This window comes from Capsicum annuum, chromosome 6 (genome assembly GCF_002878395.1).
Source record: "Capsicum annuum cultivar UCD-10X-F1 chromosome 6, UCD10Xv1.1, whole genome shotgun sequence".
Classification (NCBI taxonomy): domain Eukaryota; kingdom Viridiplantae; phylum Streptophyta; class Magnoliopsida; order Solanales; family Solanaceae; genus Capsicum; species Capsicum annuum.
The window spans coordinates 226,471,104-226,492,786 of NC_061116.1; the positions used below are offsets into that span (position 1 = coordinate 226,471,104).

Sequence of the window (21,683 nt, forward strand, 5' to 3'; positions counted from 1 at the left end):
CTATGCCGATGGAAGGTAACAGGTACTACTACAAGAAAGTGTGCGTAAGATGACTTGATCACACTTGACCATCGGTAGCTTATTGTAAATTTTGTACAAACGGGGCTATATGGACCATCTTGTCATCAAACACACTTTTTATGAATGTGCATTCTCAAAGTTGGAAAGTTTAGTGCTGAATTGAGATCAAGTTAAAATGTTCATCTATCTATTATTAGAATAGCTAGGATTTCTAGAAGATGTCATTCCTTTGATCATAAATGAACAAGGTATATCAAAAATTCGAGTGGCTGAAAACTAGGTACCACAAGGTTTAGTTTTATATTTTCTATACAGAAACAGCGAATGAAGTTCACACAAAATAGTTCTTTCTATTTTCTTGGATTCCCTGGAATTCAATAGCCCCCTATTTTTGGTTGGCAATTAGTGAACCACTTAGAATATAGTGCTCATTGTCCCATCAACAAAGTCCTAAGAAAGAATTAGTACGAGAAATAGAGCAAAATCATGTAGAGAAAGTTCACTATTAGTAGTATTCTCTGTCAAATCATTAATTAAGGATAATAGTCCAATTAATATCTGAAATCAAGGACTATGCTTTACTGATACAAACAAATATTCCTTTCTTTTTCAATCTTCATCAATAAAACCTTTTTCTTAAACTATTGATGTTGGTCAACGTTAGAGATCCTTTTTGCTAGCAAAATGAAGGAATCAATCAAGCACAAGTTCAGCCAATGCTGAACACAGTGATTCCACAAGTCAATCACAAGCAAACCATTTTGTGTCTATCCCAGGGCCTACAACACTTTACATAAACAATCATCACATCACTCACTACCAACGGAAAAATCCTGGACCCCCTAAAATGCAAGTTTCAACAGCATTCATTGAAATAACCTACTGCACAGGAACAGCAGCAGATTCTACCATGTTTACGTCTACCATATGAACATCCTCCATGCTTCTTCCACAAGCTCCAGTTGATCTCTTCGACTCCACTTTATCTCTCAGAGTAACAGAAGTGTCTCTTGAGTCTTCACCATCGCTAGTGCAAGTCTCGATTTTACTGTCAGAAAATAAAACAGAAGAATCTCCATTATCGGTAGATGCAGTCGTGGAAATAACATGTTCTCTGCACAAAATTCCTTCTAACTGTTTCCTGAAGTCATTCTTTGCATGCTCATTCTCGTCCAATTGTCGCAAGAAGCTTTCTTCTATCTCACTCAATGATTCGACTTCATCTCTCTCTTCACTGCTGTAGCTGTAGCGATGTTGCACATCAGCATCATCGTCATCTGATGCTGGTCCTGCAGATTCACAGCTAGTGTCCATCTCTTGTTGCGAGTCGAATTCCACATCAGTTTGTCTACCGGAAGAACGAGATGACATTGGTGAGTATTCTCCATCTTCTGCTTCTTCACGCTCTCGTAGTGTTTTCATGATCAGGGTCTTCAGCAAGTTCATCACTTGAACAGCGTGCATGAGGGCTGTCAATGGATCAGACATCTGATCCCAGAAAAAAAATGAAATGCTTGCTTAAAATCCTAAGCAAAATAAGAGATGGTATAGACTTCGTACAACCAACTGTTATAGTATATATAGTATATGTTCATTTACCTGGGTCATGTTTGGGGCAAAAACCATTGCTATATTTCTGGCATTCATTTTGTTGGATTCCTCTTGTTCAACAACATCAGCCATCAGATCAATTGACCAGTTGAGCAATGCAGTTTCAGTTGGTTTAAGCTGTTTCACAAGCTCAACGAATTCCTCCTCCGTGTTGCATTGCAAAACCTGTTCCGGTGAAAGGCCATCAAGCACACCTGATGGCAGTTCTCGGAACCAGGCTTTGATGAGACCAGCCAAACAATGAACATCGATGTCTTCAGGCACAACGCCTCTATTTAGCTGGTCCCTTACATGCTCCTCCTGGCTATTCTCTGGGTTAATTCGAAAGATTCCTTCAGCCTAAAAGAACATCCAGAAATAATGTTAGAAAACTGTAGGAACATGGTGAAAAATTCCATACATCAGAAATGAGATAAAATTTGTTTTACCTGAAGACCATCTTGTGAGTATAAATGTTCTTGCATTAACAAGAGAATAGTTGGGACACTATTGCCCCTTGTATCATAAGAACACTGCATTGACTCTGCAGATACACCAAACACACTGATACTGCAAAATAAATGGTTACAAGTTCAGCGGATATACTAGATTAGCGTGGAGTTTTAAAGCAAGTTGCTGCAGGTACAAAATGTATTGGGGTTATGAAAAGAATCCTTTTGTTTACAGTCTTATCTATTCTGATAAGAAAGCGCTCTTAGTTCAGTTCGGTAGAACGTGGGTCTCCAAAACCCGATGTCGTAGGTTCAAATCCTACAGAGCGTGATTTTTTCTTCTTAGATCGAATTAGAATAAAATAGATTCATTCAATAACTTTCACAACAATCGGAATTTGACCTCCTGTGCCTGTGAATTAAAGAAAGGAGGAGGTCAATCAAAAAGAGATGTTAATTAATCAAAGGTCCAACTGATCACCACGCCTATATTGTAAATATGCAGTTACGAATAATCCAGCCAAAGTAATAGGAATTAGACCTAACACGATTCCAAATAGAAAAACTTCAATCATTTTTATTTGTTTGAAAGGAGAAAAAAAAAGAGGTAATATCGATACCTAAATATTAATCCGAATTGACCTGAATGAATCTCAATGACAATGAACAAGAATTGACAATTGTTAACGTAAGTAAATATAGAATACACGTAATCCCACAGAAGGATTTTTGTTTACTGAAGAATAACCTTTACGGAAGATAGACACAGAAATCAACTTATGCTGTGACTTTGTAACTATTGGTTTCTAAAAATAACCTCAACAAAAACCAAAATGCTACAATTACTAGAAAAGCAAAGATGTTTTTGGGAGTGAACTGGAACTGTGTAATACAGTGTAATCACCAGCTTGAGAAGACCAATAAACAATAGGAACTGAAACTGTTTTCCATTCTTGTTGTGTTTACTATACATACCACTTGAATATCTTAATTCGACTCACCAGTTTCTGCATATTTCAATTTAAAGTTGTCATCCTGGTTCCTGAATGGAACCACTTGGTAAGCTTTGCAACCTGACAAGTTCTTTTTTAGTATGATAATGAAGACGCAAACAAATTAAAGTGATCAAGTCATCATTAGATTTATGTATTGCCATTGTAATGCTGGAGACCAAATGTGTAACACACTGCACGTCTTCAGTAACAAAAAATACCACACTTAATCCCAAAGGTACTACTACTTGAGTTTTGAAATTGTGTATGAAAACTTTCTTGTTGACGTCCTAAATTCTACTAAATTTGTAAAAAGCACTTGTAATTTACAGCAATAAAGAGTTAGCTGTAAAATTGCAGATCATTTAAAAGTCACCCAAGGTCCTTACCAACTAACGGTAGGTCATAATCTCACATAAATGCAGTGTAATTAAGGATACTGATGTGATCATTAAATAGAAAACCAAGAATCAGTAAGCCTTCATTTTTGTTGGCCAATAGGAAGGGGGACCTCAAATAGGATCAGCTCTAAGGAGCATCAGCAGAAAAAGACCTAGTTCCAGTCCTCTTGGAAATTTGAAAGATCTTGAAAGTAGATGCATGCATTTATGGAAATATTAACTTGGGAAAGGGATTGAGAAGGTGCTACTGCTACTTCTTCCTCAATTAGCTTTGACATCTACTAATACACAGTAAAATTGAAGACTTAATTATTTCTCAACATGTACAGCCATAGAGGAACCACCTAAAAACTCCAAATACTGAAGAATGTGTACACAATTTATATACGCTGATAGTTTTAAGAATTTTTAGAACTAATTTAACCGGCTATAGCTGATTATTACTCTTTATCTTTTTGAGGTTGGCATATCAAACTTGTGAAGAAGAGTCACCTGTTCAGTTATATGGTGTTAAAAACGCTAACATTCCGAGCTCACAGAACTTAAAAATCATACACAAATCATATTTATTACTTGAGATTAGCAGTTGGATAAAACAAACTCTCTTCTTGAAAGAACACAGACTTGGGTCCAGTAGTAACAAAAAAGGCACTTTTTTAAACATGAAAAGGTTGACGAGTCTATTTTTAGTCTTAAAAGTCTGAGCTTTATCTGAGTCATAAGCATTAGTAATCAGATCTAAACATCAAATAAGACGAGAAAAGAAACCCATTTTTCTGAGAAGTCAAAGTAAACCCAGAACAAGAAATGGAAAAACACACAGAAAAAAGAAGAAGAAGAAGAAGAAGCAGAGATATTGAAGCAACCTGGCACTGGGTACTCTACATGGGATTTCAACTTGAAACTCAACAGGAAGACCCAGAAAACCATGAAAGCGATCGAAGGTGACATGAGTGAGATGTTGGACATTGGTGGGCCACCCTATTTCCATTTGTTGAACAGCAGTAATCACATCTTCTTGTCGATCTACACGACAAGACACCATTGATTTCCTTAAAGCAGCTAATATGAAATCCACCAAAGACAACTGCTGTTCATTCTCCATTTCATCAGCTGCAGCTGCCTTAGAGCTGCTCTTCCCACACCCACCACCCGTTGTCACCATTACCAACCCCGTCATCTCTCTCTCTCTCACTAGCTTTCTCTCTCTATAAAATATGAATTATGAAGAGATAAGAGTTACTGGTTTTTAATTGGAAGGGATGAAGTTTTTCAAGTTCCCAGTGAGTTTTATTATGGGCTTCAAACGGCCACTCGTTTCAAAAATTCTTTTCTCCAATGACAACAAAGCCCTTCCATTACTAACGAATTACAATAATGCCACTCCTTTCGGCTTTTCAGCCAATCACTGCAACTCATATATATAACAATAAATTAAACTTGTTTATAATAGAAACTTATGATACTCTTTACCTTAAATAATTCCACTCAATATTTTTGCTTTAAATAACATCCAATTACTACTACTACCATTAGCTTATCATGTTTAACTAATGACATCTACACGTCCTTTATTACTAGTGTCAAATTTCATTATTAGTACAAGTATTAATCATTTATTACCTACTACTATTTGTAGAGGAGACAAAATTAGACAACTAAAGTGGTGCATTCTAAAATGGTATCGACTGATCTGGTTTATGTGCACTTTACTAGTCTCATTAACACAAATATCAAATCACTTTTTCAAATGATTAGGGTGGATTTAGAATTATTGCGAAAAATATAAATATTGTATTTAGAAGATGAAGTTTAAATCCCAAACCAACCTCTTGTCTTATGTTTCGGACATTCAAAATTACGTATAAAATTTTGCTAAGGGGGTGACGGGATGCAGATGAACACCTAACATTCTAAATCCATGAGTGCATATATATATATATATATATATATTTTCTTATTTTATCGATAAATATGCCGCATGCTTGGATGCACCAATAAATATTTTTCTTATTAAGTGTTATCTCTCATGCCTAAACAAATCATTTTGCTAATTGATCACGGTTAATGTTTTCAGGTATATATATATCACCCATTATAGCTTGAGGTAGAATTGAAGAAGTCGATTTATAGAATAATATTATGATAAATAAAGAGAACATAAACCAAAAGAAAGGACGAAGGGGAGATTCCAATAGAATGCCGTTGGTGGATTCCAATTACATTAGTAATGTGCGGCTTTTCCCATAATGATTCCACATTTTTGTCCCTTTTACATGTATGCAATTTTCTAGTAATTAAAAAATCCTAAAGCATAGTTTTATAATTTGCAAGGAATATATAGGCAATTCAATTATCGTTTAATATGTTTTTTTAGACATGCAGCAAACTAGCAATCCACCACAAAAATAATTTAACAATAACTGATCTTCTACATATAGATATGATTTACTACATTATTAGTTATTATTACTCCACATTACTACTATTTAAATGCAAAGATTTAATTCAGCCAAAATTACTTCCTTGTTTTATCATCAACCCCTTTTTTCTCTAAAATAATTACTACTGCTCTTTTTGTCTAACAAGTTGGAAATAATAAAATGGTAAATAGAGTGGGAACGGCTTGAATTTTTATCTTGTATTAAGGGCTGGGCTTACAGCCACTACCAATGAAGAAGAAAGGGACAACGGGAAAATAACAAAAGTATACCTCTTTTTTAACTTTATTATATTTACACGAATCTCCATCCTTACGAAGTAATTACAAAATCTCATCGTTAGAGATATCGATAGCTAATTACGTATCTTGATATGTTCAAAATCGAAAAAAATGTATCCAGAGCTAATTCTATGTATTTATTGGACGTAATATATGTATCTCAACAGACCCAAAATTTAAAAATTAAATATCGAAAGCTAATTATGTATTTTTTCAACGGAAAAAATGTATTTTTATTTGATGTAGTAGGAGCTAATTATGTATCTAAACAAATTCAAAATTAAAAATTTTAATAATTATATAAAATATCATAATTAAGCTCCAAACTGTCTTAACTTTATATATATATATTTTTTGCCGTTAGTAGAATCTAAAGTATTGGGAATGGACCAATGGACCCATATAGATGTCCCACAATTTTGGGAGTCATGGACGATGATTGAATTTTAGTCTCTTCCTCTAACTTATAGTCAACTTGAGTAGGTACAGTAATATTCAAATTCAAAATCTTATGCTAACTTTCCAAGGACTATAAAGTATTTGATCGTTACTACTTTTGCCAATCTTGTCTAAACTATTCCTTTGGTTTGTCTAAAAATGCAAAGAAAAAGTATCAACAACAAAGCTAAATGGCTCCTTAAAAAATTATCTTTCTATTCCTTTCATTTGTCTTCTTGGGCTTCGCACCAAATGTTGTGAATATTTATCTATTTTGGTGTCTAAACACTAAACACTATATATAAAAAAAAAATTAAAAAAAAAATGAATTTGAGTGGTATAACTAAATAGTTCTTCAAAACTAGCATCATTTGTTAATAAGATGCTTTAGCTTACCTATCGATCGGATAGATAGCTCGATTCTATAAAAAAATCTCTTCAACATAGAAGTCCTATATCATGTGATTCTATTCAATTGGTGTGTCTTTCTCATCACTAATAAAATTAAAATATCTAACTTGACAAGTCATGCCAATTTTCAAACCACTATCTAAGCATTTATCCTATTTATTTCTTTGTTGTCTGATCAGTTTGGGGTCCTTTTCTTTTTGTATGTTGTCTAATCTGTTAGGTGAAGAATTTTGTTGCATTCATTTTACAAGGTGGTACCATATCCAATCTTGACTTCTAAGTTTGTCAATTTGCATAAATTGTTTTGTTAACTTCTAGTCATTATTTACTAAACTTGAATGACCAATTAAATATAGGAAAAAGAGAACATTTAGTCTCCTTTGGTCCACCAAACTGAAACATCGTCTTATCATTCAACAACGTGACACAGATTGCAAATAGTATATGAGTTTACTTATTTTCAATTGGATGCAAATCTTCTATTCTAATAAATTCTAGTTGTGATTAGGACAATAATACACATGCGTATTGATTATTTTTTTCGTGATTTTTTTAATTATATAAAAGGTCCTCTCTCTGATCATATTTTCTCCAATTCTGTTTATTGTAAACTACAACCAATACGATTTAAAACATAAATTTAATTCACAATGAGTGTAAATTTAGATGATTTGGTCATGTGTCAACTTTTAATTGCATTAATTCTCATAATTATGGTGAGACAAAGTGTGAAGTAAAAGATGTATAAAGAAGCAATATTTCAAAAGTTATACAATTGTTGAAATATGAACATACCTAATTAAAAAAAATAAAAATGCGCCACCATAAAATAGAAAAATCTATGCTAACGTTTGGCCATAGATATTCAAATATTTTTGACATCCTAAATTTGGGTAAAATTTGACTTGAAATGACAATATATGCTTTATCTTCATTTTTTTTTTTGCATATAATACTCTTAGTCACTAATAATTTATACTATCAATTTTTATTTATTTAGAACGGAAACATGATAGTAGCAATTGTTATATATCATCAAATTCTGATCACAAATTATTTGCATCCATGAACCAACACAAAAGTGAAAACTTACACGAATGCCTTATTTTGGAGTGACTTTCAATTTTTTATTCCTCAAATTTGAAGTCTTTAATTTTTATCGAAAAAAAAAAAATGCCAAGACGAAACAATAAAAAAGTCAAGGGAGAAGTTCACTAAATTTATTTCTTGCAAAATTAGGCGAAAATTTTCATTAAATCAAAAGTGTAGGCAATAAAAATTCCAAAAAATGGAAAACATGTCCAAGTCCAAATCCAATTAGGAGTCCAGCCCAAAAGATGAGCCCAATCCAAAATAGAATAGAATAGGAGTAGTCCCACGAATTTATGCTTTACCCGATTCTACAAGCAAAGTTCCTCCTTCCTTTCTTCTTCCTCGCTCCAAGAAATCTTACTCCCTTCAATGCTCTTTATCTACATAAACATACCCTCACCTATTTTCTTTAAATCACCATAATACTTTATTAGATTTCTTGGTTTGCTCTACAAACATAAAAGTTTAATGGGGAAGATGATGATCAGAATCAGAAGCAGAGATGGTCTAGAGAGAGTCAGTATTGACAATCCACATGCCACAATTTCCCAACTCAAGTCCCAAATCGAATCCCAACTTGGTGTTCCACTTCAATCCCAAACCCTATCTACAAATCAGAACCTTTTGCTCGCCAAAACCCCTCATGATTGGTCTCGCTTCACTGATATGGTCAATTCTCATGCTCCGATTTCCTCTTTGAACCTTACCCATGGTTCCATAGTCTATCTCGCTTACGAGGGTGAGCGCACTGTTGCTGGTCCGGCGGTCCAGCCCGCCGGCTCATTCGGTAAGAAGATGACCATGGACGACCTGATTGCCAAACAAATGCGAGTTACAAGACAAGAGAATCCTCACTGTGAGCTGGTTTCCTTCGATCGCGATGCCGCTAATGCGTTTCAGCATTATGTCAATGAAACACTGGCGTTTGCTGTGAAAAGGGGTGGTTTTATGTATGGTACAGTATCGCCTGAGGGAAAAGTGGAAGTGGATTTCATCTACGAGCCGCCTCAGCAAGGGACTGAGGAAAGTTTGTTGCTTTTACGCGATCCTGATGAGGAGAGATTGGTGGATGCAATAGCTATTGGATTAGGGATGAGGAAAGTAGGGTTTATATTTACACAGACAATTAGTCAGGATAAGAAGGATTACACAATGTCAACTGTGGAAGTTCTACAGGCAGCTGAATTACATGCGGAGGGTGAGTTGAAGGAGTGGGTCACGGCTATAGTGAAGCTTGAGGTGAATGACGATGGCGCTGCCGATGTACATTTTGAGGCTTTTCAGATGAGTGATATGTGTGTGAGATTGTTCAAGGAAGGGTGGTTTGAGACAGATGTTAAGGATGAGATTGATCCAAAGCTATCTAAGATGAAGAAAGATGTAGTGTTAGGAGTAAAGGACACAAGAGAAGTTGATAACGACTTTTTCTTGGTTGTAGTCAAGATTGCAGATCACCAGGTGCGTTGGATTTATTGCATATTTTTACTATATATGGAGTTGTTCTGTTTGAATCTTTTTTTATGTGCTGCTTATTGTGTCCACTAGTTGCTCGAATTTAATTATAAACTACGTTTGTTTGCTTTCCATAAATTGCATAAAGTGAGTAACTTTAAATCATATTATGAAGAAAAAAACCGAAGGCAGTGGCAAACTGAACTGAATAGAAGAAATACTGCTCTATAGGTAATTAGTGTTAGAAACATGTAATTATGGATTAAAAGATGTCTTTTTTAATCGATAGTTGGTTGGTAATGCTGAGAATAATGAAATATTGCTATGGCATTGAGACACACGCGTAATTTAAGTAACTGTATGCTTTAGATTCGTCACCTTTTTGGTGGTTCACTTCCTAAAGTTGCTGCCTTTTTGAAGATGTTGGGGTAACGTAATTTCCCCTTTCCCCCATCTCAGTAGGTGATGTAGCATGTTTCATTATATACTTGTCTTTTATTTGTTCTTTCAGCTTGTCATCTTTCTGTTAGCTCTATTTGTTACCCTGGCGGGATAACTCTGATTTGTTTTCTTCTTTCCGCTTTCTTCGCTTCACATGAAGCATGGTTCTGCAGACATTAACTCATTTACCTATGCTTATTTTTGTAACGTCAAAGGAACATTTATAGGGATGGGTTCAAGTGTGAAATTAGGGAACCTAGCCTTAGGTCATTGGACTGTTTAACATTTATGCTTGAGCATGACTGACCTGAAAAGTTACCGTGGAACAATAGCATCAAATCTTTCCATTGAGGAGTTATTCTACATTCTTTTTCATTCAGTTTTTCCTTCACTAATTGTATCCCTTCTCACTTGATGTGAATCATGTGATAAATAAGTTGGGTGAGGAATTGATGTCATCCATAACATGGGTGATGGAGTACAGCAGTGTGTTAGCTGTTGTTGCTATCAACTGTGGTCCTAATTGGTTGGAGATATATTTTCAAGTGAGAGATTCCTAGTAAAATTACTTTATGTCTTCGAAAAGAAGTTCTCTTTCTCAGCAAAAGCAAGAACTTATTAATGAATTGTGAAGCTTTTAGTTCTCATTCATAATGGTCTTGAATTTGATACATCTGTAGGGACTAGGGACCATGACAAGTGTCTTGCCAATAAGACTTTGAACAGAGAATACAATATGCTTGTAGTAAACTTGCTCTGAGGTGTGATAGTATGTTCTCAGCAAGGAACTTTGCAAATCTCAATGTATTCCAAACTGTATTCAAAATATTCCGTATCTCTTCTATGTTTGTTCAGATGATCTCTTGTTAATTTTTGCATCAACCGTTCACTTCAATGAGGTTTGAGTGGTTTTTACTGGGTGGTCCTTTGTTTCTATTGGGCTATAGTGAGGAAAATAGTCACTTCACTTTTTCACCTGATATAGTTGGTGATCTATGATAAGATTTAGTTTGTGAAAGCACCAATATTTACCTAATTTGAGTGAAATATTTAAGAATCATGTAGTAATAGCTTCTCTGCACTTAGACTAACCTCAAATCCAACACTTCCTGATTAGGTAGGATGAATCAGTGGTACTAGGTGGTGTTACTTTCGTTTCTATTTTCTGTCTTGAAGACAAAATACTTTGAAAGAGAATTCTAGTTTATGACATTCAATGTTGACGATCTGAATCTCTAGGTCTGCCAGTTTAGTATAGGGCAGCTTTACCAATTCTCATAGTCTGGGACTTGGTGGAAGTTCTCAAATACCTCGGCTCAAGTGCAGCAAATTCAGGTACAAAGATGAAGAAAACAATGAAGAAAATATAGCAACTAACAAATGAACAATGCAGTCTAAACAATAGACCATGACAAAACAAATAATCAACAAGAAAATACTGCGATAGTCGAAACACAATAAACAACAGACTATGATACACATCACAATCAGGGAAGAACTCCACCTCAACATCTACGGCTAAACCCTAAACTACCATACTAGAGCTAGTGTACGACAAACATCATCACCCTACCTGACCAACCTTCTATTCTAATATGCGCACTACGCATCCTCCTATCTATGGTCATGTCTTTTGTGACCTGAAGTTTCTATTAATGTCAACTAGAGCTGCTTTTCACTATAAATTCTACCTAGTGGTTTGGTCAATGAAAATTGAGTTGTTAGAAGTGAAAGAGAAGCAAAAAGTGATGTCCTTGACAGTTCAATGCATTGAACTAATGCCTGTGATTTTATCTTTCTTCTTTTGCTTTGCAAGTTGTTAGATGGATGCTTAAGAGGTTCCTTCAACCCCCTTCTCCCTTTATATTGTGTCCTTTGCTTTCATACTATTGATATTTAGTCTATTATTAGGAGCACTTTTCTTTTACTATCATCTCAGGTGAATTTTTATGAACGTGCAGGGTCCACTTTCTTCATCATTTCCCATTGAAAACAGGAATGTTCCGGTGAGCATGAAAGCACTGAAGGATCATTTCAATCGAACAAAGAGTTTTTCTTTTGTGAAGCGAATCTCAGATTTCCATCTGCTACTGCTGCTGGCCAAGTTTCTAGACATTAATGCAGATGTTCCTGCATTGGCACAATGTGTGCATACACAGTCAGCTGTCCCAGAAGGTTACCAGCTCCTTATAGAATCCATGGCTAGTGCCTCTTGAGCAGCATAGCTGTGTAATGAGCCCCGGAGTCATCAGGTACTGCAACAACGAAGCATCTAGTGGCATTCTCTTTTGAGTCCTTATGCTTTCACTCTAGCGTGTGGTAGACATATTTGCTGTGCAGAATCCTATTGTTATATTTACCACCAATGTATTTGGATACTTCGGTTAAATTATACTTGCTTTATTTAATATAACTAGTTGGAGCTTCATCGAGTGTTGAAACTATAAATGGTTACATCGAGTGTTGGTCAAAACCTGAAATACGCATATTTTTAAGTCTTTGCTAACACTTACAAAACACAGCCAAACGAAATTCACTAATCAAAACGAGCAAGTTCCAAGTAGTTCACATGCAAACACTTGCAAGACGCAGCCAAATGAAATTCGCTAATCAAGACAAGCAAGTTCTAAGTAAAATCAAGTATGTCTCCAAGAAGTTGCCGGTGATCAAGTATGTCTCCATTGGGAATATCAAGAAGTGCTGGTAATGTCTGGAGTTGTAAATTGGCAAGCCTGCATGCTGATGTCTCTTTATTCTAATATTCCAGGAGTTCTTTCTTTCTCTCATTATCTGTGCGCGAGGCAACTGAAAAAAGTATTGGCCTTACTCCAAAGAGAAACATAGCTAACAAACAATTTGTTGTGGCATCGGTGTCTCTCTGTACACTTCATTTAAAATACTAAATGAAACCAGAGAATTAAGTAATTGAAACATCAAAATGAGAAGCAGCCAAGAATCAAAGCAACATCATAGATTGGATTTACTACCAGATAACTAAATTTTACAGGTCTCAATTGCCAACTCCCCAATTGAAGAATTTATATAGAACTAAAACGACAATTATATCAGGTGACCCATCATGCCATTTCAGAAACTTCTCTGAGTTTGAGGAGATCACTGGTGAGATGGAATTGCTAGGCCCTAACAATCAGTGCCAAATCTGAATTTTGCATGATAATGACAATGTACATTTCAATGTGCATAAATTCATTCAAAGTTACACATCTTAATTGCGCATAAAAGTGACGATAAAACAAAGATCACACACATCAATCACTCTTGAATATTCACCTAAGAAGAGAACTTGAGAGTGTTTATATTGAGAAACACTAACTCCACATGAATAGTGAGGCAAGAACTAGATGATGCCGCGTCGTTGTCGTTGCTCGCTTGGCTTCGGCAAATGATGATAAGATCTATTTTTTTGGACAAATTTTATTTGACAGAAATAAATAAATTCAATCCGGAAAAACAGTGTTTTGAAACTCCATTTAAATATACATGCATGCAGTAACAGTAACAGATGCATGTTCGAAGTGAACTGGTGCCACTGTTTCAACGAATCGTTGCACTGTTTTGCGAACTGATGCACTGCTTCTGTGTTTCTGTTTCTGAACTGGTGCAGATTTTCGAAATAATGTTTCCTGAACTAATACATTCGTTCGAACAGATGCAATTCTTCAATGAAGTGATGCACTGTTTCGAACTGGTGCACTGTTTTAGCAAAATACTACACTGTTTTGGGTAAACAAACATGCATTTTCAGAAACATCACATCATTTAAGTGAACCAATGTCATATTTTTAAAGAGGCATCTGCTGGCTATAAAAACCTGCTTTCTTCCACAGGTTTTGTATAGAAATTTTTAGAATACAAACTCTTCTTCTCTTGGAAAAAAAAAATATTCTGTGTGATCATTAAATCGTTGAGTGCGTTCGAAGAATCCGCCTATTTGAGGCACTGCTATAGTCGGATTGAAGGCCATTTTATCCTGGGAGGAAGATTCCATAACCTCGGGTACAGTGAGGAGAATTATTCCTTAAGGAAAGTCCGTGAATTCAGACGACTTGGTCTTATTCATTTCTGTTTCATCTATTTTTTCTGAAAAATAAAAATACACCTCTTGGAAAGGTCATTGTGATCTTGTGTTGAAGGTATTTGGTATACTTCATTCTGTTCTTGTTTTATAAATTTGAACTAGTTGAAGTTGTTGTTCTACTGTACAGATTCTGGGTACTCGTAGAAGGAAAATAACAATTACCATTTGCCATATATTTCAAGACTTTAAGCCATTGTCAACAAAATTTTTGTTACAAAAGAAAACAGGCAAACAGAATATCAGTACAAATCAATGAAGTACTTCATATTTTGAATTAAAAAGGGAGTAAAAGATCAAAAGAAACCTAAAGTATCCCCATTTTTCTAATTTTCTATCTCAACTATTACCAACTATTTATCCAAACACATCTCGGCTATCAAGTATTCACTTTTCCTACCTCACTAATAGTTGATTAGTGATGGTTCTGTCAGAAACTTGCAAAACGAATAGTACACCTGTGAAACTCAAAAAAATGGGGATACTTAGGTGTGCTTTTGACAATTAGCTTATTAAGAAGAAGTTCAAAATTCAGCAACAGAAACAGCTTAAAAGTCCAATTTCAAATCAATCCACAGGGTATTTTCAGATTTGATCAAGCAACAACATAATTCAATAATAACCAGCAAAGGAATATCAGGTTGCACTAATTCAATGAATGCGAACTTACCAAACTAGCGTCCACTCTGACCCCGACCCCGTCCCGTCCACTCCGACTCCGACCCGGACCGCTAGCTCCTCCGCTGCTCTCAGCCTGTTGTTCGCCTACCCCATGCTCCGACTACGACTACGATTCCAACCTTGTGTCTTCATGTCCACTCAGACTCTGTAATGACCTGAGAAATGGCAACAAAATGAATGCAGCTACTCAATTTTGAAATTAGAAAAACAGCTAGGGAAATAACTAACTCTAAAATCAACAGCCGCAATTAGAATTCAGTTAATGAGCTTCGAGGGCTCAGATCCAGCCAGCTGGACGAGTTATGTTATAAAGCCTAACAAACTCATTGGGCAGAGGATTATGGCATAACTGGTACAATCCAATTCCCTCTTCTTCTGAGTCCTATCATCTCTCTTCTCTCCTAATTCTCTTCTCTTCGCTTCTCTTCCATTCTACAGGTTACAAGATCATCTATGGAGTCTTTCATTCTATAGGTTACAAGCTCATCTATTATAGGTTACAAACTCATCAAAGGAATCAAGTAGATAGTTTTCCATATTTTCCGTTATCCTTTAGTTTTCATTAGTGGTAAACATCATTCAATATCAGTCAATATAATATCAAAAAATTGTCCCAAAAATATTGTGATTACTCCTTTTTGGCTTTTGATAATTGAGATCATAACAGACTCCGACTCCAACTACCAGCTGCGCTGCTTACAGGTGGCTCAAGGATGAGGCTAATAAAGCCTTTGCTTTAGCCCCAAAATTTTGAGGCTCAAAAATTTGAATACTCCTAGTAAACTATATTATTTCAATTTTACTAAAAATAATAATGAAGATTATGAAATACGTTTTAAAAAATTATCTTAAAAAAAAAAAAAGAAGAGGAAAACCCATCTCATTTTTACAAGAAATATTTTAAAACTTTAAACTAAACAACCCAAATTTTATATTAATAAATAAAATTTTAACAATAACATCCAAATTAATGCGTTGCAAGCAAATGACTAATATCTTATGGACTAAAATTAGGCCTTATTTTTATTGATAATTATATTAATTTGTAAAGTTGAAGGTTATATGTATTTTAAAAATGTTACACCAAAACAATTACTACGCAAGAACAAATAAGACAACTCTAAATTATTATAGTAATATTTTTTAGTCTGTTTACGTATGTAAGGACTCTTATTAAAACTTAACTTTAAGCCATTAATTTTATTGAGACGCCGTTATCTTCGCCAACTCCAAACTCATGCTGTAAACTTGTTTCTCTCTGTCATTGCTCATTCTGTAATGCATCTCTGTGTAAACAGTGTAAATACCAGCGGCATTTTCCAATCAAATGGAAAGTATCGATAATATAGTGCAATACTTATGTCAACAAGCCCACAATCGATTCTTAGGGGTCATAAGAAGTTGGAAGTCAAGTATGGCCAGGGTAAACAGAACCATTGGTGTGTACTCAAGAAGCACCACATTGGTGTGTCTTTCTCATCACTAATAAAATTGAAATATCTAACTTAACAAATCATGCCAATTTTCAAACCACTAAACATTTAGCTTATTCATTTCTTTGTTGTCTAATCAATTCGGTGTCCTCAACTTTTTGTATGTTGTCTATCTGTTAGGTGAAGAATTTTGTTGCATTCATTTTACAACGTGGTACCGTATCCAATCTTGACTTCTATATTTGTAAATTTGCATAAACTATTTTGTTAACTTTTAGTCATTTTGTACTAAACTTAATGACCAATTAAATATAGGAAAAATAAAATATTTAGTTCGTTTTGGTAGCTTGACACAAATTGCAAATAGTATATGAGTTTGCTTATTTTCAATTGGATGCAAATCTTCTATTCTAATAAATTCTAATTGTAATTAGGACAGTAATACACATATGTATTGATTATCTTTTTCGTGATTTTTCTAATTGTATAAAAAAGCTCTCGCTGGTCATATTTTTTTGTAATTCTGTCTTTAAATCTAATACAATTTAAAACACAAATCTAATTCACAATGAGGGTAAATTGAGATGATTTGATTATGTGTCTAATTTTTAAATGCATTAATTCTCATAATTATGTTTAGTAGAGATGTTGACAAAGTGCTAAAGTGCAAAGTAAAAGATGTATAAAGAAGCAATATTTCAAAAGCTATACAATTGTTGAAATATGAACACATCTAATTAAAAAAAAGGCTAAATCTATCGATAGGACTTCAAATTTCTTTTGAAAATTCACTTAGGCCTCTAAATTAAGGCATGTACCTATCAGACCATTAAACGCTCTGAATTTGATCCAATTAAATCTTTTTTTGTCAATTAGCTAAAAGTTGAAATGTCTACAATACACACGCGATGACATAAAAAAAAAACAATTAAAAAAAACATTTGACAAAAATAAATTATACATGAAATTTCTGATTTTTTCTATTTTTCTATTGAATTATCTATTTAATAATAATTTTTTAATTAAAATAAAAATTTTAAAAAAACACCCCCACCCCCCAGAAGTCGTCTTCTTCATCACAACCGCTCCCCCACCCCACACCTCTTGACGTCGTCACACCCATGCACCCACAAATGACAATTGATCCACCTCACCCCTACCCCCACCCCACCCCTCCCCTCCCTCTTCCATCAACTTTCCTTCGGCATCCTAATCCCCCTAAGTCGCCATTGAAGACGAAATCAATGGCGACTAGAAGAACAGAAAGAAAAAAAAAACACCCCACACCCCAGTCGTTGTCTTCCCCCCCCCCCCCTCCCCCTCCCTCGCCCGACGTCTTCTACACCCAAGAATGTAAACCCAGCCAGCAAGAACTGATATGCCAATAGCACTAACAATTCCTTTTGGTTTATGTGCATTTTCTGGTTCTTCCGTCGGCAAAACAACGCCAGTGGATAAAAACAAAACTAAAATTCTGTCACAATCACTTCGAACATGAAGTTCCTAAGTTTCATGTAGTCTGAAGAGGAAGAAATTAAAGGCCCGTTTGCCAATGCATTTTTGTCCTTTTTTCTGAAAAAATATTTAGGAGTTGGAAATTATGGTATTTGATTATGAAAATTAAAAAAATAATTTCAAAATTAAATTTTGAAAAGGGAAAACAACTTTTTATTGTTTTTTCCTTTTTTCATTTTCAATTCCAACTTCCATTATTATTATATATAACATTAATTTTTAAATTTTTACACAAATTCCTCTTATTAACTAAATTTCGTATTTTTTTTACAAGATCAAATTCAATAAAATAATTAATTCAAGTGAAAATAATTAAGAATTTTCATCAACAAATTTAAGAATATATAAAATATATTTATATCTATCAATCATATTTATCAAAATATATTGTTTCTCTATTCAGTCGATTATGGTTAGATAAATTTATTTAGCTCGTACTTTTGATATTTTTATTCAAATTTTATAAGAGTCACAATCATAATAATTAATTTTTTGCTAATTATTTTATCAGTTGAAGACATATAATTTTCTCAGCATTTGATTGTATGTTAGTAGGTAAATTAGTAGTTGAGTGATTTTGATAAATTTTAAAAGTTGAGGGCATAATCATATTTAAAATGATTTTTCTAAAGTCTAAAAAAAAGTTTCAAAAAGACATTGTCAAACACAACTCCAATTATAATTTCAACTCCAACTCAAACTAACTCCGAAAAAAAGTAATTTTCATGGCAAAACGGCTACTAAGTTTCTAGATATGGATTTAGTTCTGTTGTTTCTATCAGGACTCCGTTCATGAAAAGACGATGATTCTCTCTTCTCCATTTTCTTCAAAAAGCTAAACTTTTTTTTAAAATAAAAAATGAAAAATGATTTCCGGCATTGATTCGAACGTTTTTAGAATTTAGATTCCTTTGAGAATGCATTCCTTAGAAATTTTTAATGGACAAAGGAGGCAACGATGACGGGAAGGGGGGGTTGGGGGTTGACGACGAAGGAAAATTGATTTGCATTTTAACCGACTTATAGTGGGTTCAAGAAGACGGAAAGGAAGAAGATAAGAAGACGACGATGACTTTTGTTGGGGAGAGGAGGTTGTGAAGAAGACAATAAAAGTGTGTGTGTGAGAAGAGGACGATGGGAGCGGGGTAGGAGTGAAGAAGAAGAAGAAGAAGACAAAGTGGGGAGGGGGCTTTTTTTTAAAACAAAAACTAATTAAGAAGTTATAATAATTAAAATTAATAAAATAACTTAAATATAAGTTTTTTAATTAAAAAATATTATATATTCTATTAAAATTACACAAATACACAACTTATGTTTTTAATATTACAAAAAATCCCAACTCCTTAAACATATTATAAAAATTTCACATATACATAGAATGCTATGTATATGTCGGCTAAATTATGTATATTAATAGGGAGAGAGTAAAATAATTTAAAAAGTGGGAGAGGGTGTAATTACTTTTAAAAGATTGATATTTATGTTATTTAAACTTTATTTTATTATAAAAAATATATGGGTTCTCAGTGCCACTTGACACAATTTTATTCGTAATTTAGTAAAAAAATTACTCCTCACACACCCCAAGTGAGTGAAAAACACACAGCATGCTATGTAGGCCAAAAAGGTATAATTGGATCAGAACTGGGGGGTTTAGGGATCTGATAGGTATAGGCCTTAGTTTAGAGGCCTAAGTGAATTTTCAAAATAAGTTTGAGATCCTATTGATGGGTTTAGGCTTAAAAAAATATATATCATGAAATAGAAAGATATGTGCTAGTGTTTGGCCATGGATGTCCAAATATTTTTATAATCATTTATATGCATGCATGCATAGATCATATATTATATCAAATCTCACTTCAAATTTAATCATAACAAAGAATAAATGATAACGTACATCCACAAAACAATACTTTACTACATATATTTTGCATGCATACACAAAAATAGGGAGAGAAAAGTAAGGAAAAGAGAATGCAGCAACGGAAGAAATTGTTCACATTTTTACATTCTTTTTCTTTCTCTATCATGTACTTTTCGAAGTGTTAAGAAGGTTTAACCATTTAAGGTCTTTGAATTGATCATTTTAATATGGTCACCTTTTTTATTTGGCAAAATATGACAAGAATACAGTTCTGTCATTTATTATCATTGCATATAAGGACTAGCAATGATTATGATGAACTAGAATTTCAGGTTTGACTATTTTGGTCAAATATATATATATATATATATATATAAAATTATTTTTAAAAATAAGAATCCAGAAAAAATATGAACATTAGTTATATGCAAAATTTATTATTCGTTATTTGATAAATAAAAGCATAAAAATATGTAATCTATAAACTTCGTAACCAACACCATTTAAAAAAAATTATAAAAAATAAATTATAATTTAAAAAAAAATTAAAAATGACGTGGACCTCCAATATGTTGCCACATGGCAAAGCTGTTTTCTAAAAAACGGGTGTTAAAAGTAATGGCATGGATGAGCCAGTTTTGTAACAACGATGACATAAATGAGCCCAACTTTTAACGGATGACATAAATGAGCCATTTCTGATAGTTCAGTGGCATATTTGAGCCTTTTCCCTTTATTTCTTCATGATTACGTTAAGATTTCGTATCATTAAGGTGCAATTTACGACACATTTATTTTCTTATTAAATTGGACTTGTTGCTTTTAAACTTCGAGGATAATATTAATATATATGTCGAGCTTATCATTAAGCAAAATATATATGTTACTAATCATTATAATTACATTGATAGATAAATAGTTTCATACAAAAGAGGTAATAATATGGCTAGAGTCCATAGATATAAAAAAAGAAAATATTCAATTAGTACAGGCATTAAACATTACAAATATCATTAGCAATCCTATCACGAAGTCATACCCAATGCACATTACTTTCCTCACTCACATTTTTTTCGTCTATATTATTAGCCGATGAAGTTGTGCCTACATCAAAATCAACCGATGAAATATATCTTTCATTCTCAGCCGTTTTAAATGCATTATCCACATTGCATTTCTTTCTAATATAATTATGAATGGTCATAGTAGCAATTATGATGTCCCTTTGAGTGTCAATATTATAGTAAGGCATGTCGCTCAAAATAGACCACCTTGTTTTTCATACACCAAATGTGCGTTCTACGATTTTTCTACAAGAAGAATGCAAATAATTAAATTTTTCAATGTGTCCCCTTGACTCCCACAATTGTCGTGTTGCACCACGTCAAAAGTCAGAAAGGTGATACCTCATATTATCTCCTCTGTAAGGAGCCATGTATCCCTTTGAGTGCGAATATCCAGAATCAACTAGATAATATTTATTTTTCAATGGATGTGGAAAGTTGAGTTCTTGTCTACGAAGAGCCTCACGAAATATACGATTGTCATGAGCTGATCCTTCCCACCCAGCCAATGCAAATGTAAAACACATGTTAAAATCTACAACGTCAAGAATATTTTGAGTCGGATAACCTTTAGATCAATATACGAAATTTCTTGACCTTGCGGCAATCTAGCTTTAACATGTGTATCATCAAGTGCCCCAATGCAATCCTACAAGTATATACATATATAAATTTAACTTAAGAAAATAATTAAGAGAGAAATTAAATATTAAGTATAATAAAATATATATTTAGAGAAAGTGTAACTTACTTTAAAGAAGGGCAAATATTGCTCTTTACATTGCTTGTGAGCTCCTACGCCATCATTATAATTTAAATGTGGTCTAATAATATCTTGTGCAAGCTTAGAAACAGCATTTAAAACAATTTAAAACATTATGAAAGCGTCTATGAACCGTCACTCCAGAATGTTGAAAGATTTCTTGTATCATTCGATTTCCCGCTCCATGTGAACAAACCATCAAAAACGTGCCTAACATTTCATGTGTAGAAATTTCACGAGTGGCTTTAA

General features: G+C 33.8%; 2 protein-coding genes, 1 long non-coding RNA gene and 1 other non-coding gene across 4 annotated transcripts; 2 read left to right on the top strand and 2 right to left on the bottom strand.

Moving 5' to 3' along the window:
- Positions 1 to 671: 671 nt before the first annotated feature.
- LOC107875206 (rho GTPase-activating protein 2) lies at positions 672 to 4,748 on the bottom strand. Its single transcript, XM_016721811.2, has 4 exons — positions 4,323 to 4,748; positions 2,061 to 2,181; positions 1,621 to 1,971; positions 672 to 1,509 (listed from the first exon to the last, which is right to left on the bottom strand). The coding sequence occupies exons 1-4, from the start codon at positions 4,634 to 4,636 to the stop codon at positions 901 to 903; spliced, it is 1,395 nt and encodes a 464-aa protein (XP_016577297.1). The 5' UTR covers positions 4,637 to 4,748; the 3' UTR covers positions 672 to 900.
- On the top strand, positions 2,321 to 2,394 carry TRNAW-CCA. The gene has a single exon. It is a non-coding gene; the product is annotated as a tRNA-Trp (tRNA).
- Positions 4,749 to 8,384: 3,636 nt separating the features above from the next.
- Positions 8,385 to 12,438, top strand: LOC107875203 (NPL4-like protein 1). Its single transcript, XM_016721808.2, has 2 exons — positions 8,385 to 9,577; positions 11,974 to 12,438. Exons 1-2 carry the CDS (start codon positions 8,588 to 8,590, stop codon positions 12,226 to 12,228), a joined length of 1,245 nt encoding a protein of 414 aa, XP_016577294.1. The 5' UTR covers positions 8,385 to 8,587; the 3' UTR covers positions 12,229 to 12,438.
- On the bottom strand, positions 12,392 to 15,590 carry LOC107875205. The gene is made up of 3 exons (XR_007056874.1): positions 15,018 to 15,590; positions 14,779 to 14,944; positions 12,392 to 12,897 (listed from the first exon to the last, which is right to left on the bottom strand). It is a non-coding gene; the product is annotated as an uncharacterized LOC107875205 (long non-coding RNA).
- Between the last annotated feature and the right edge of the window lie 6,093 nt (positions 15,591 to 21,683).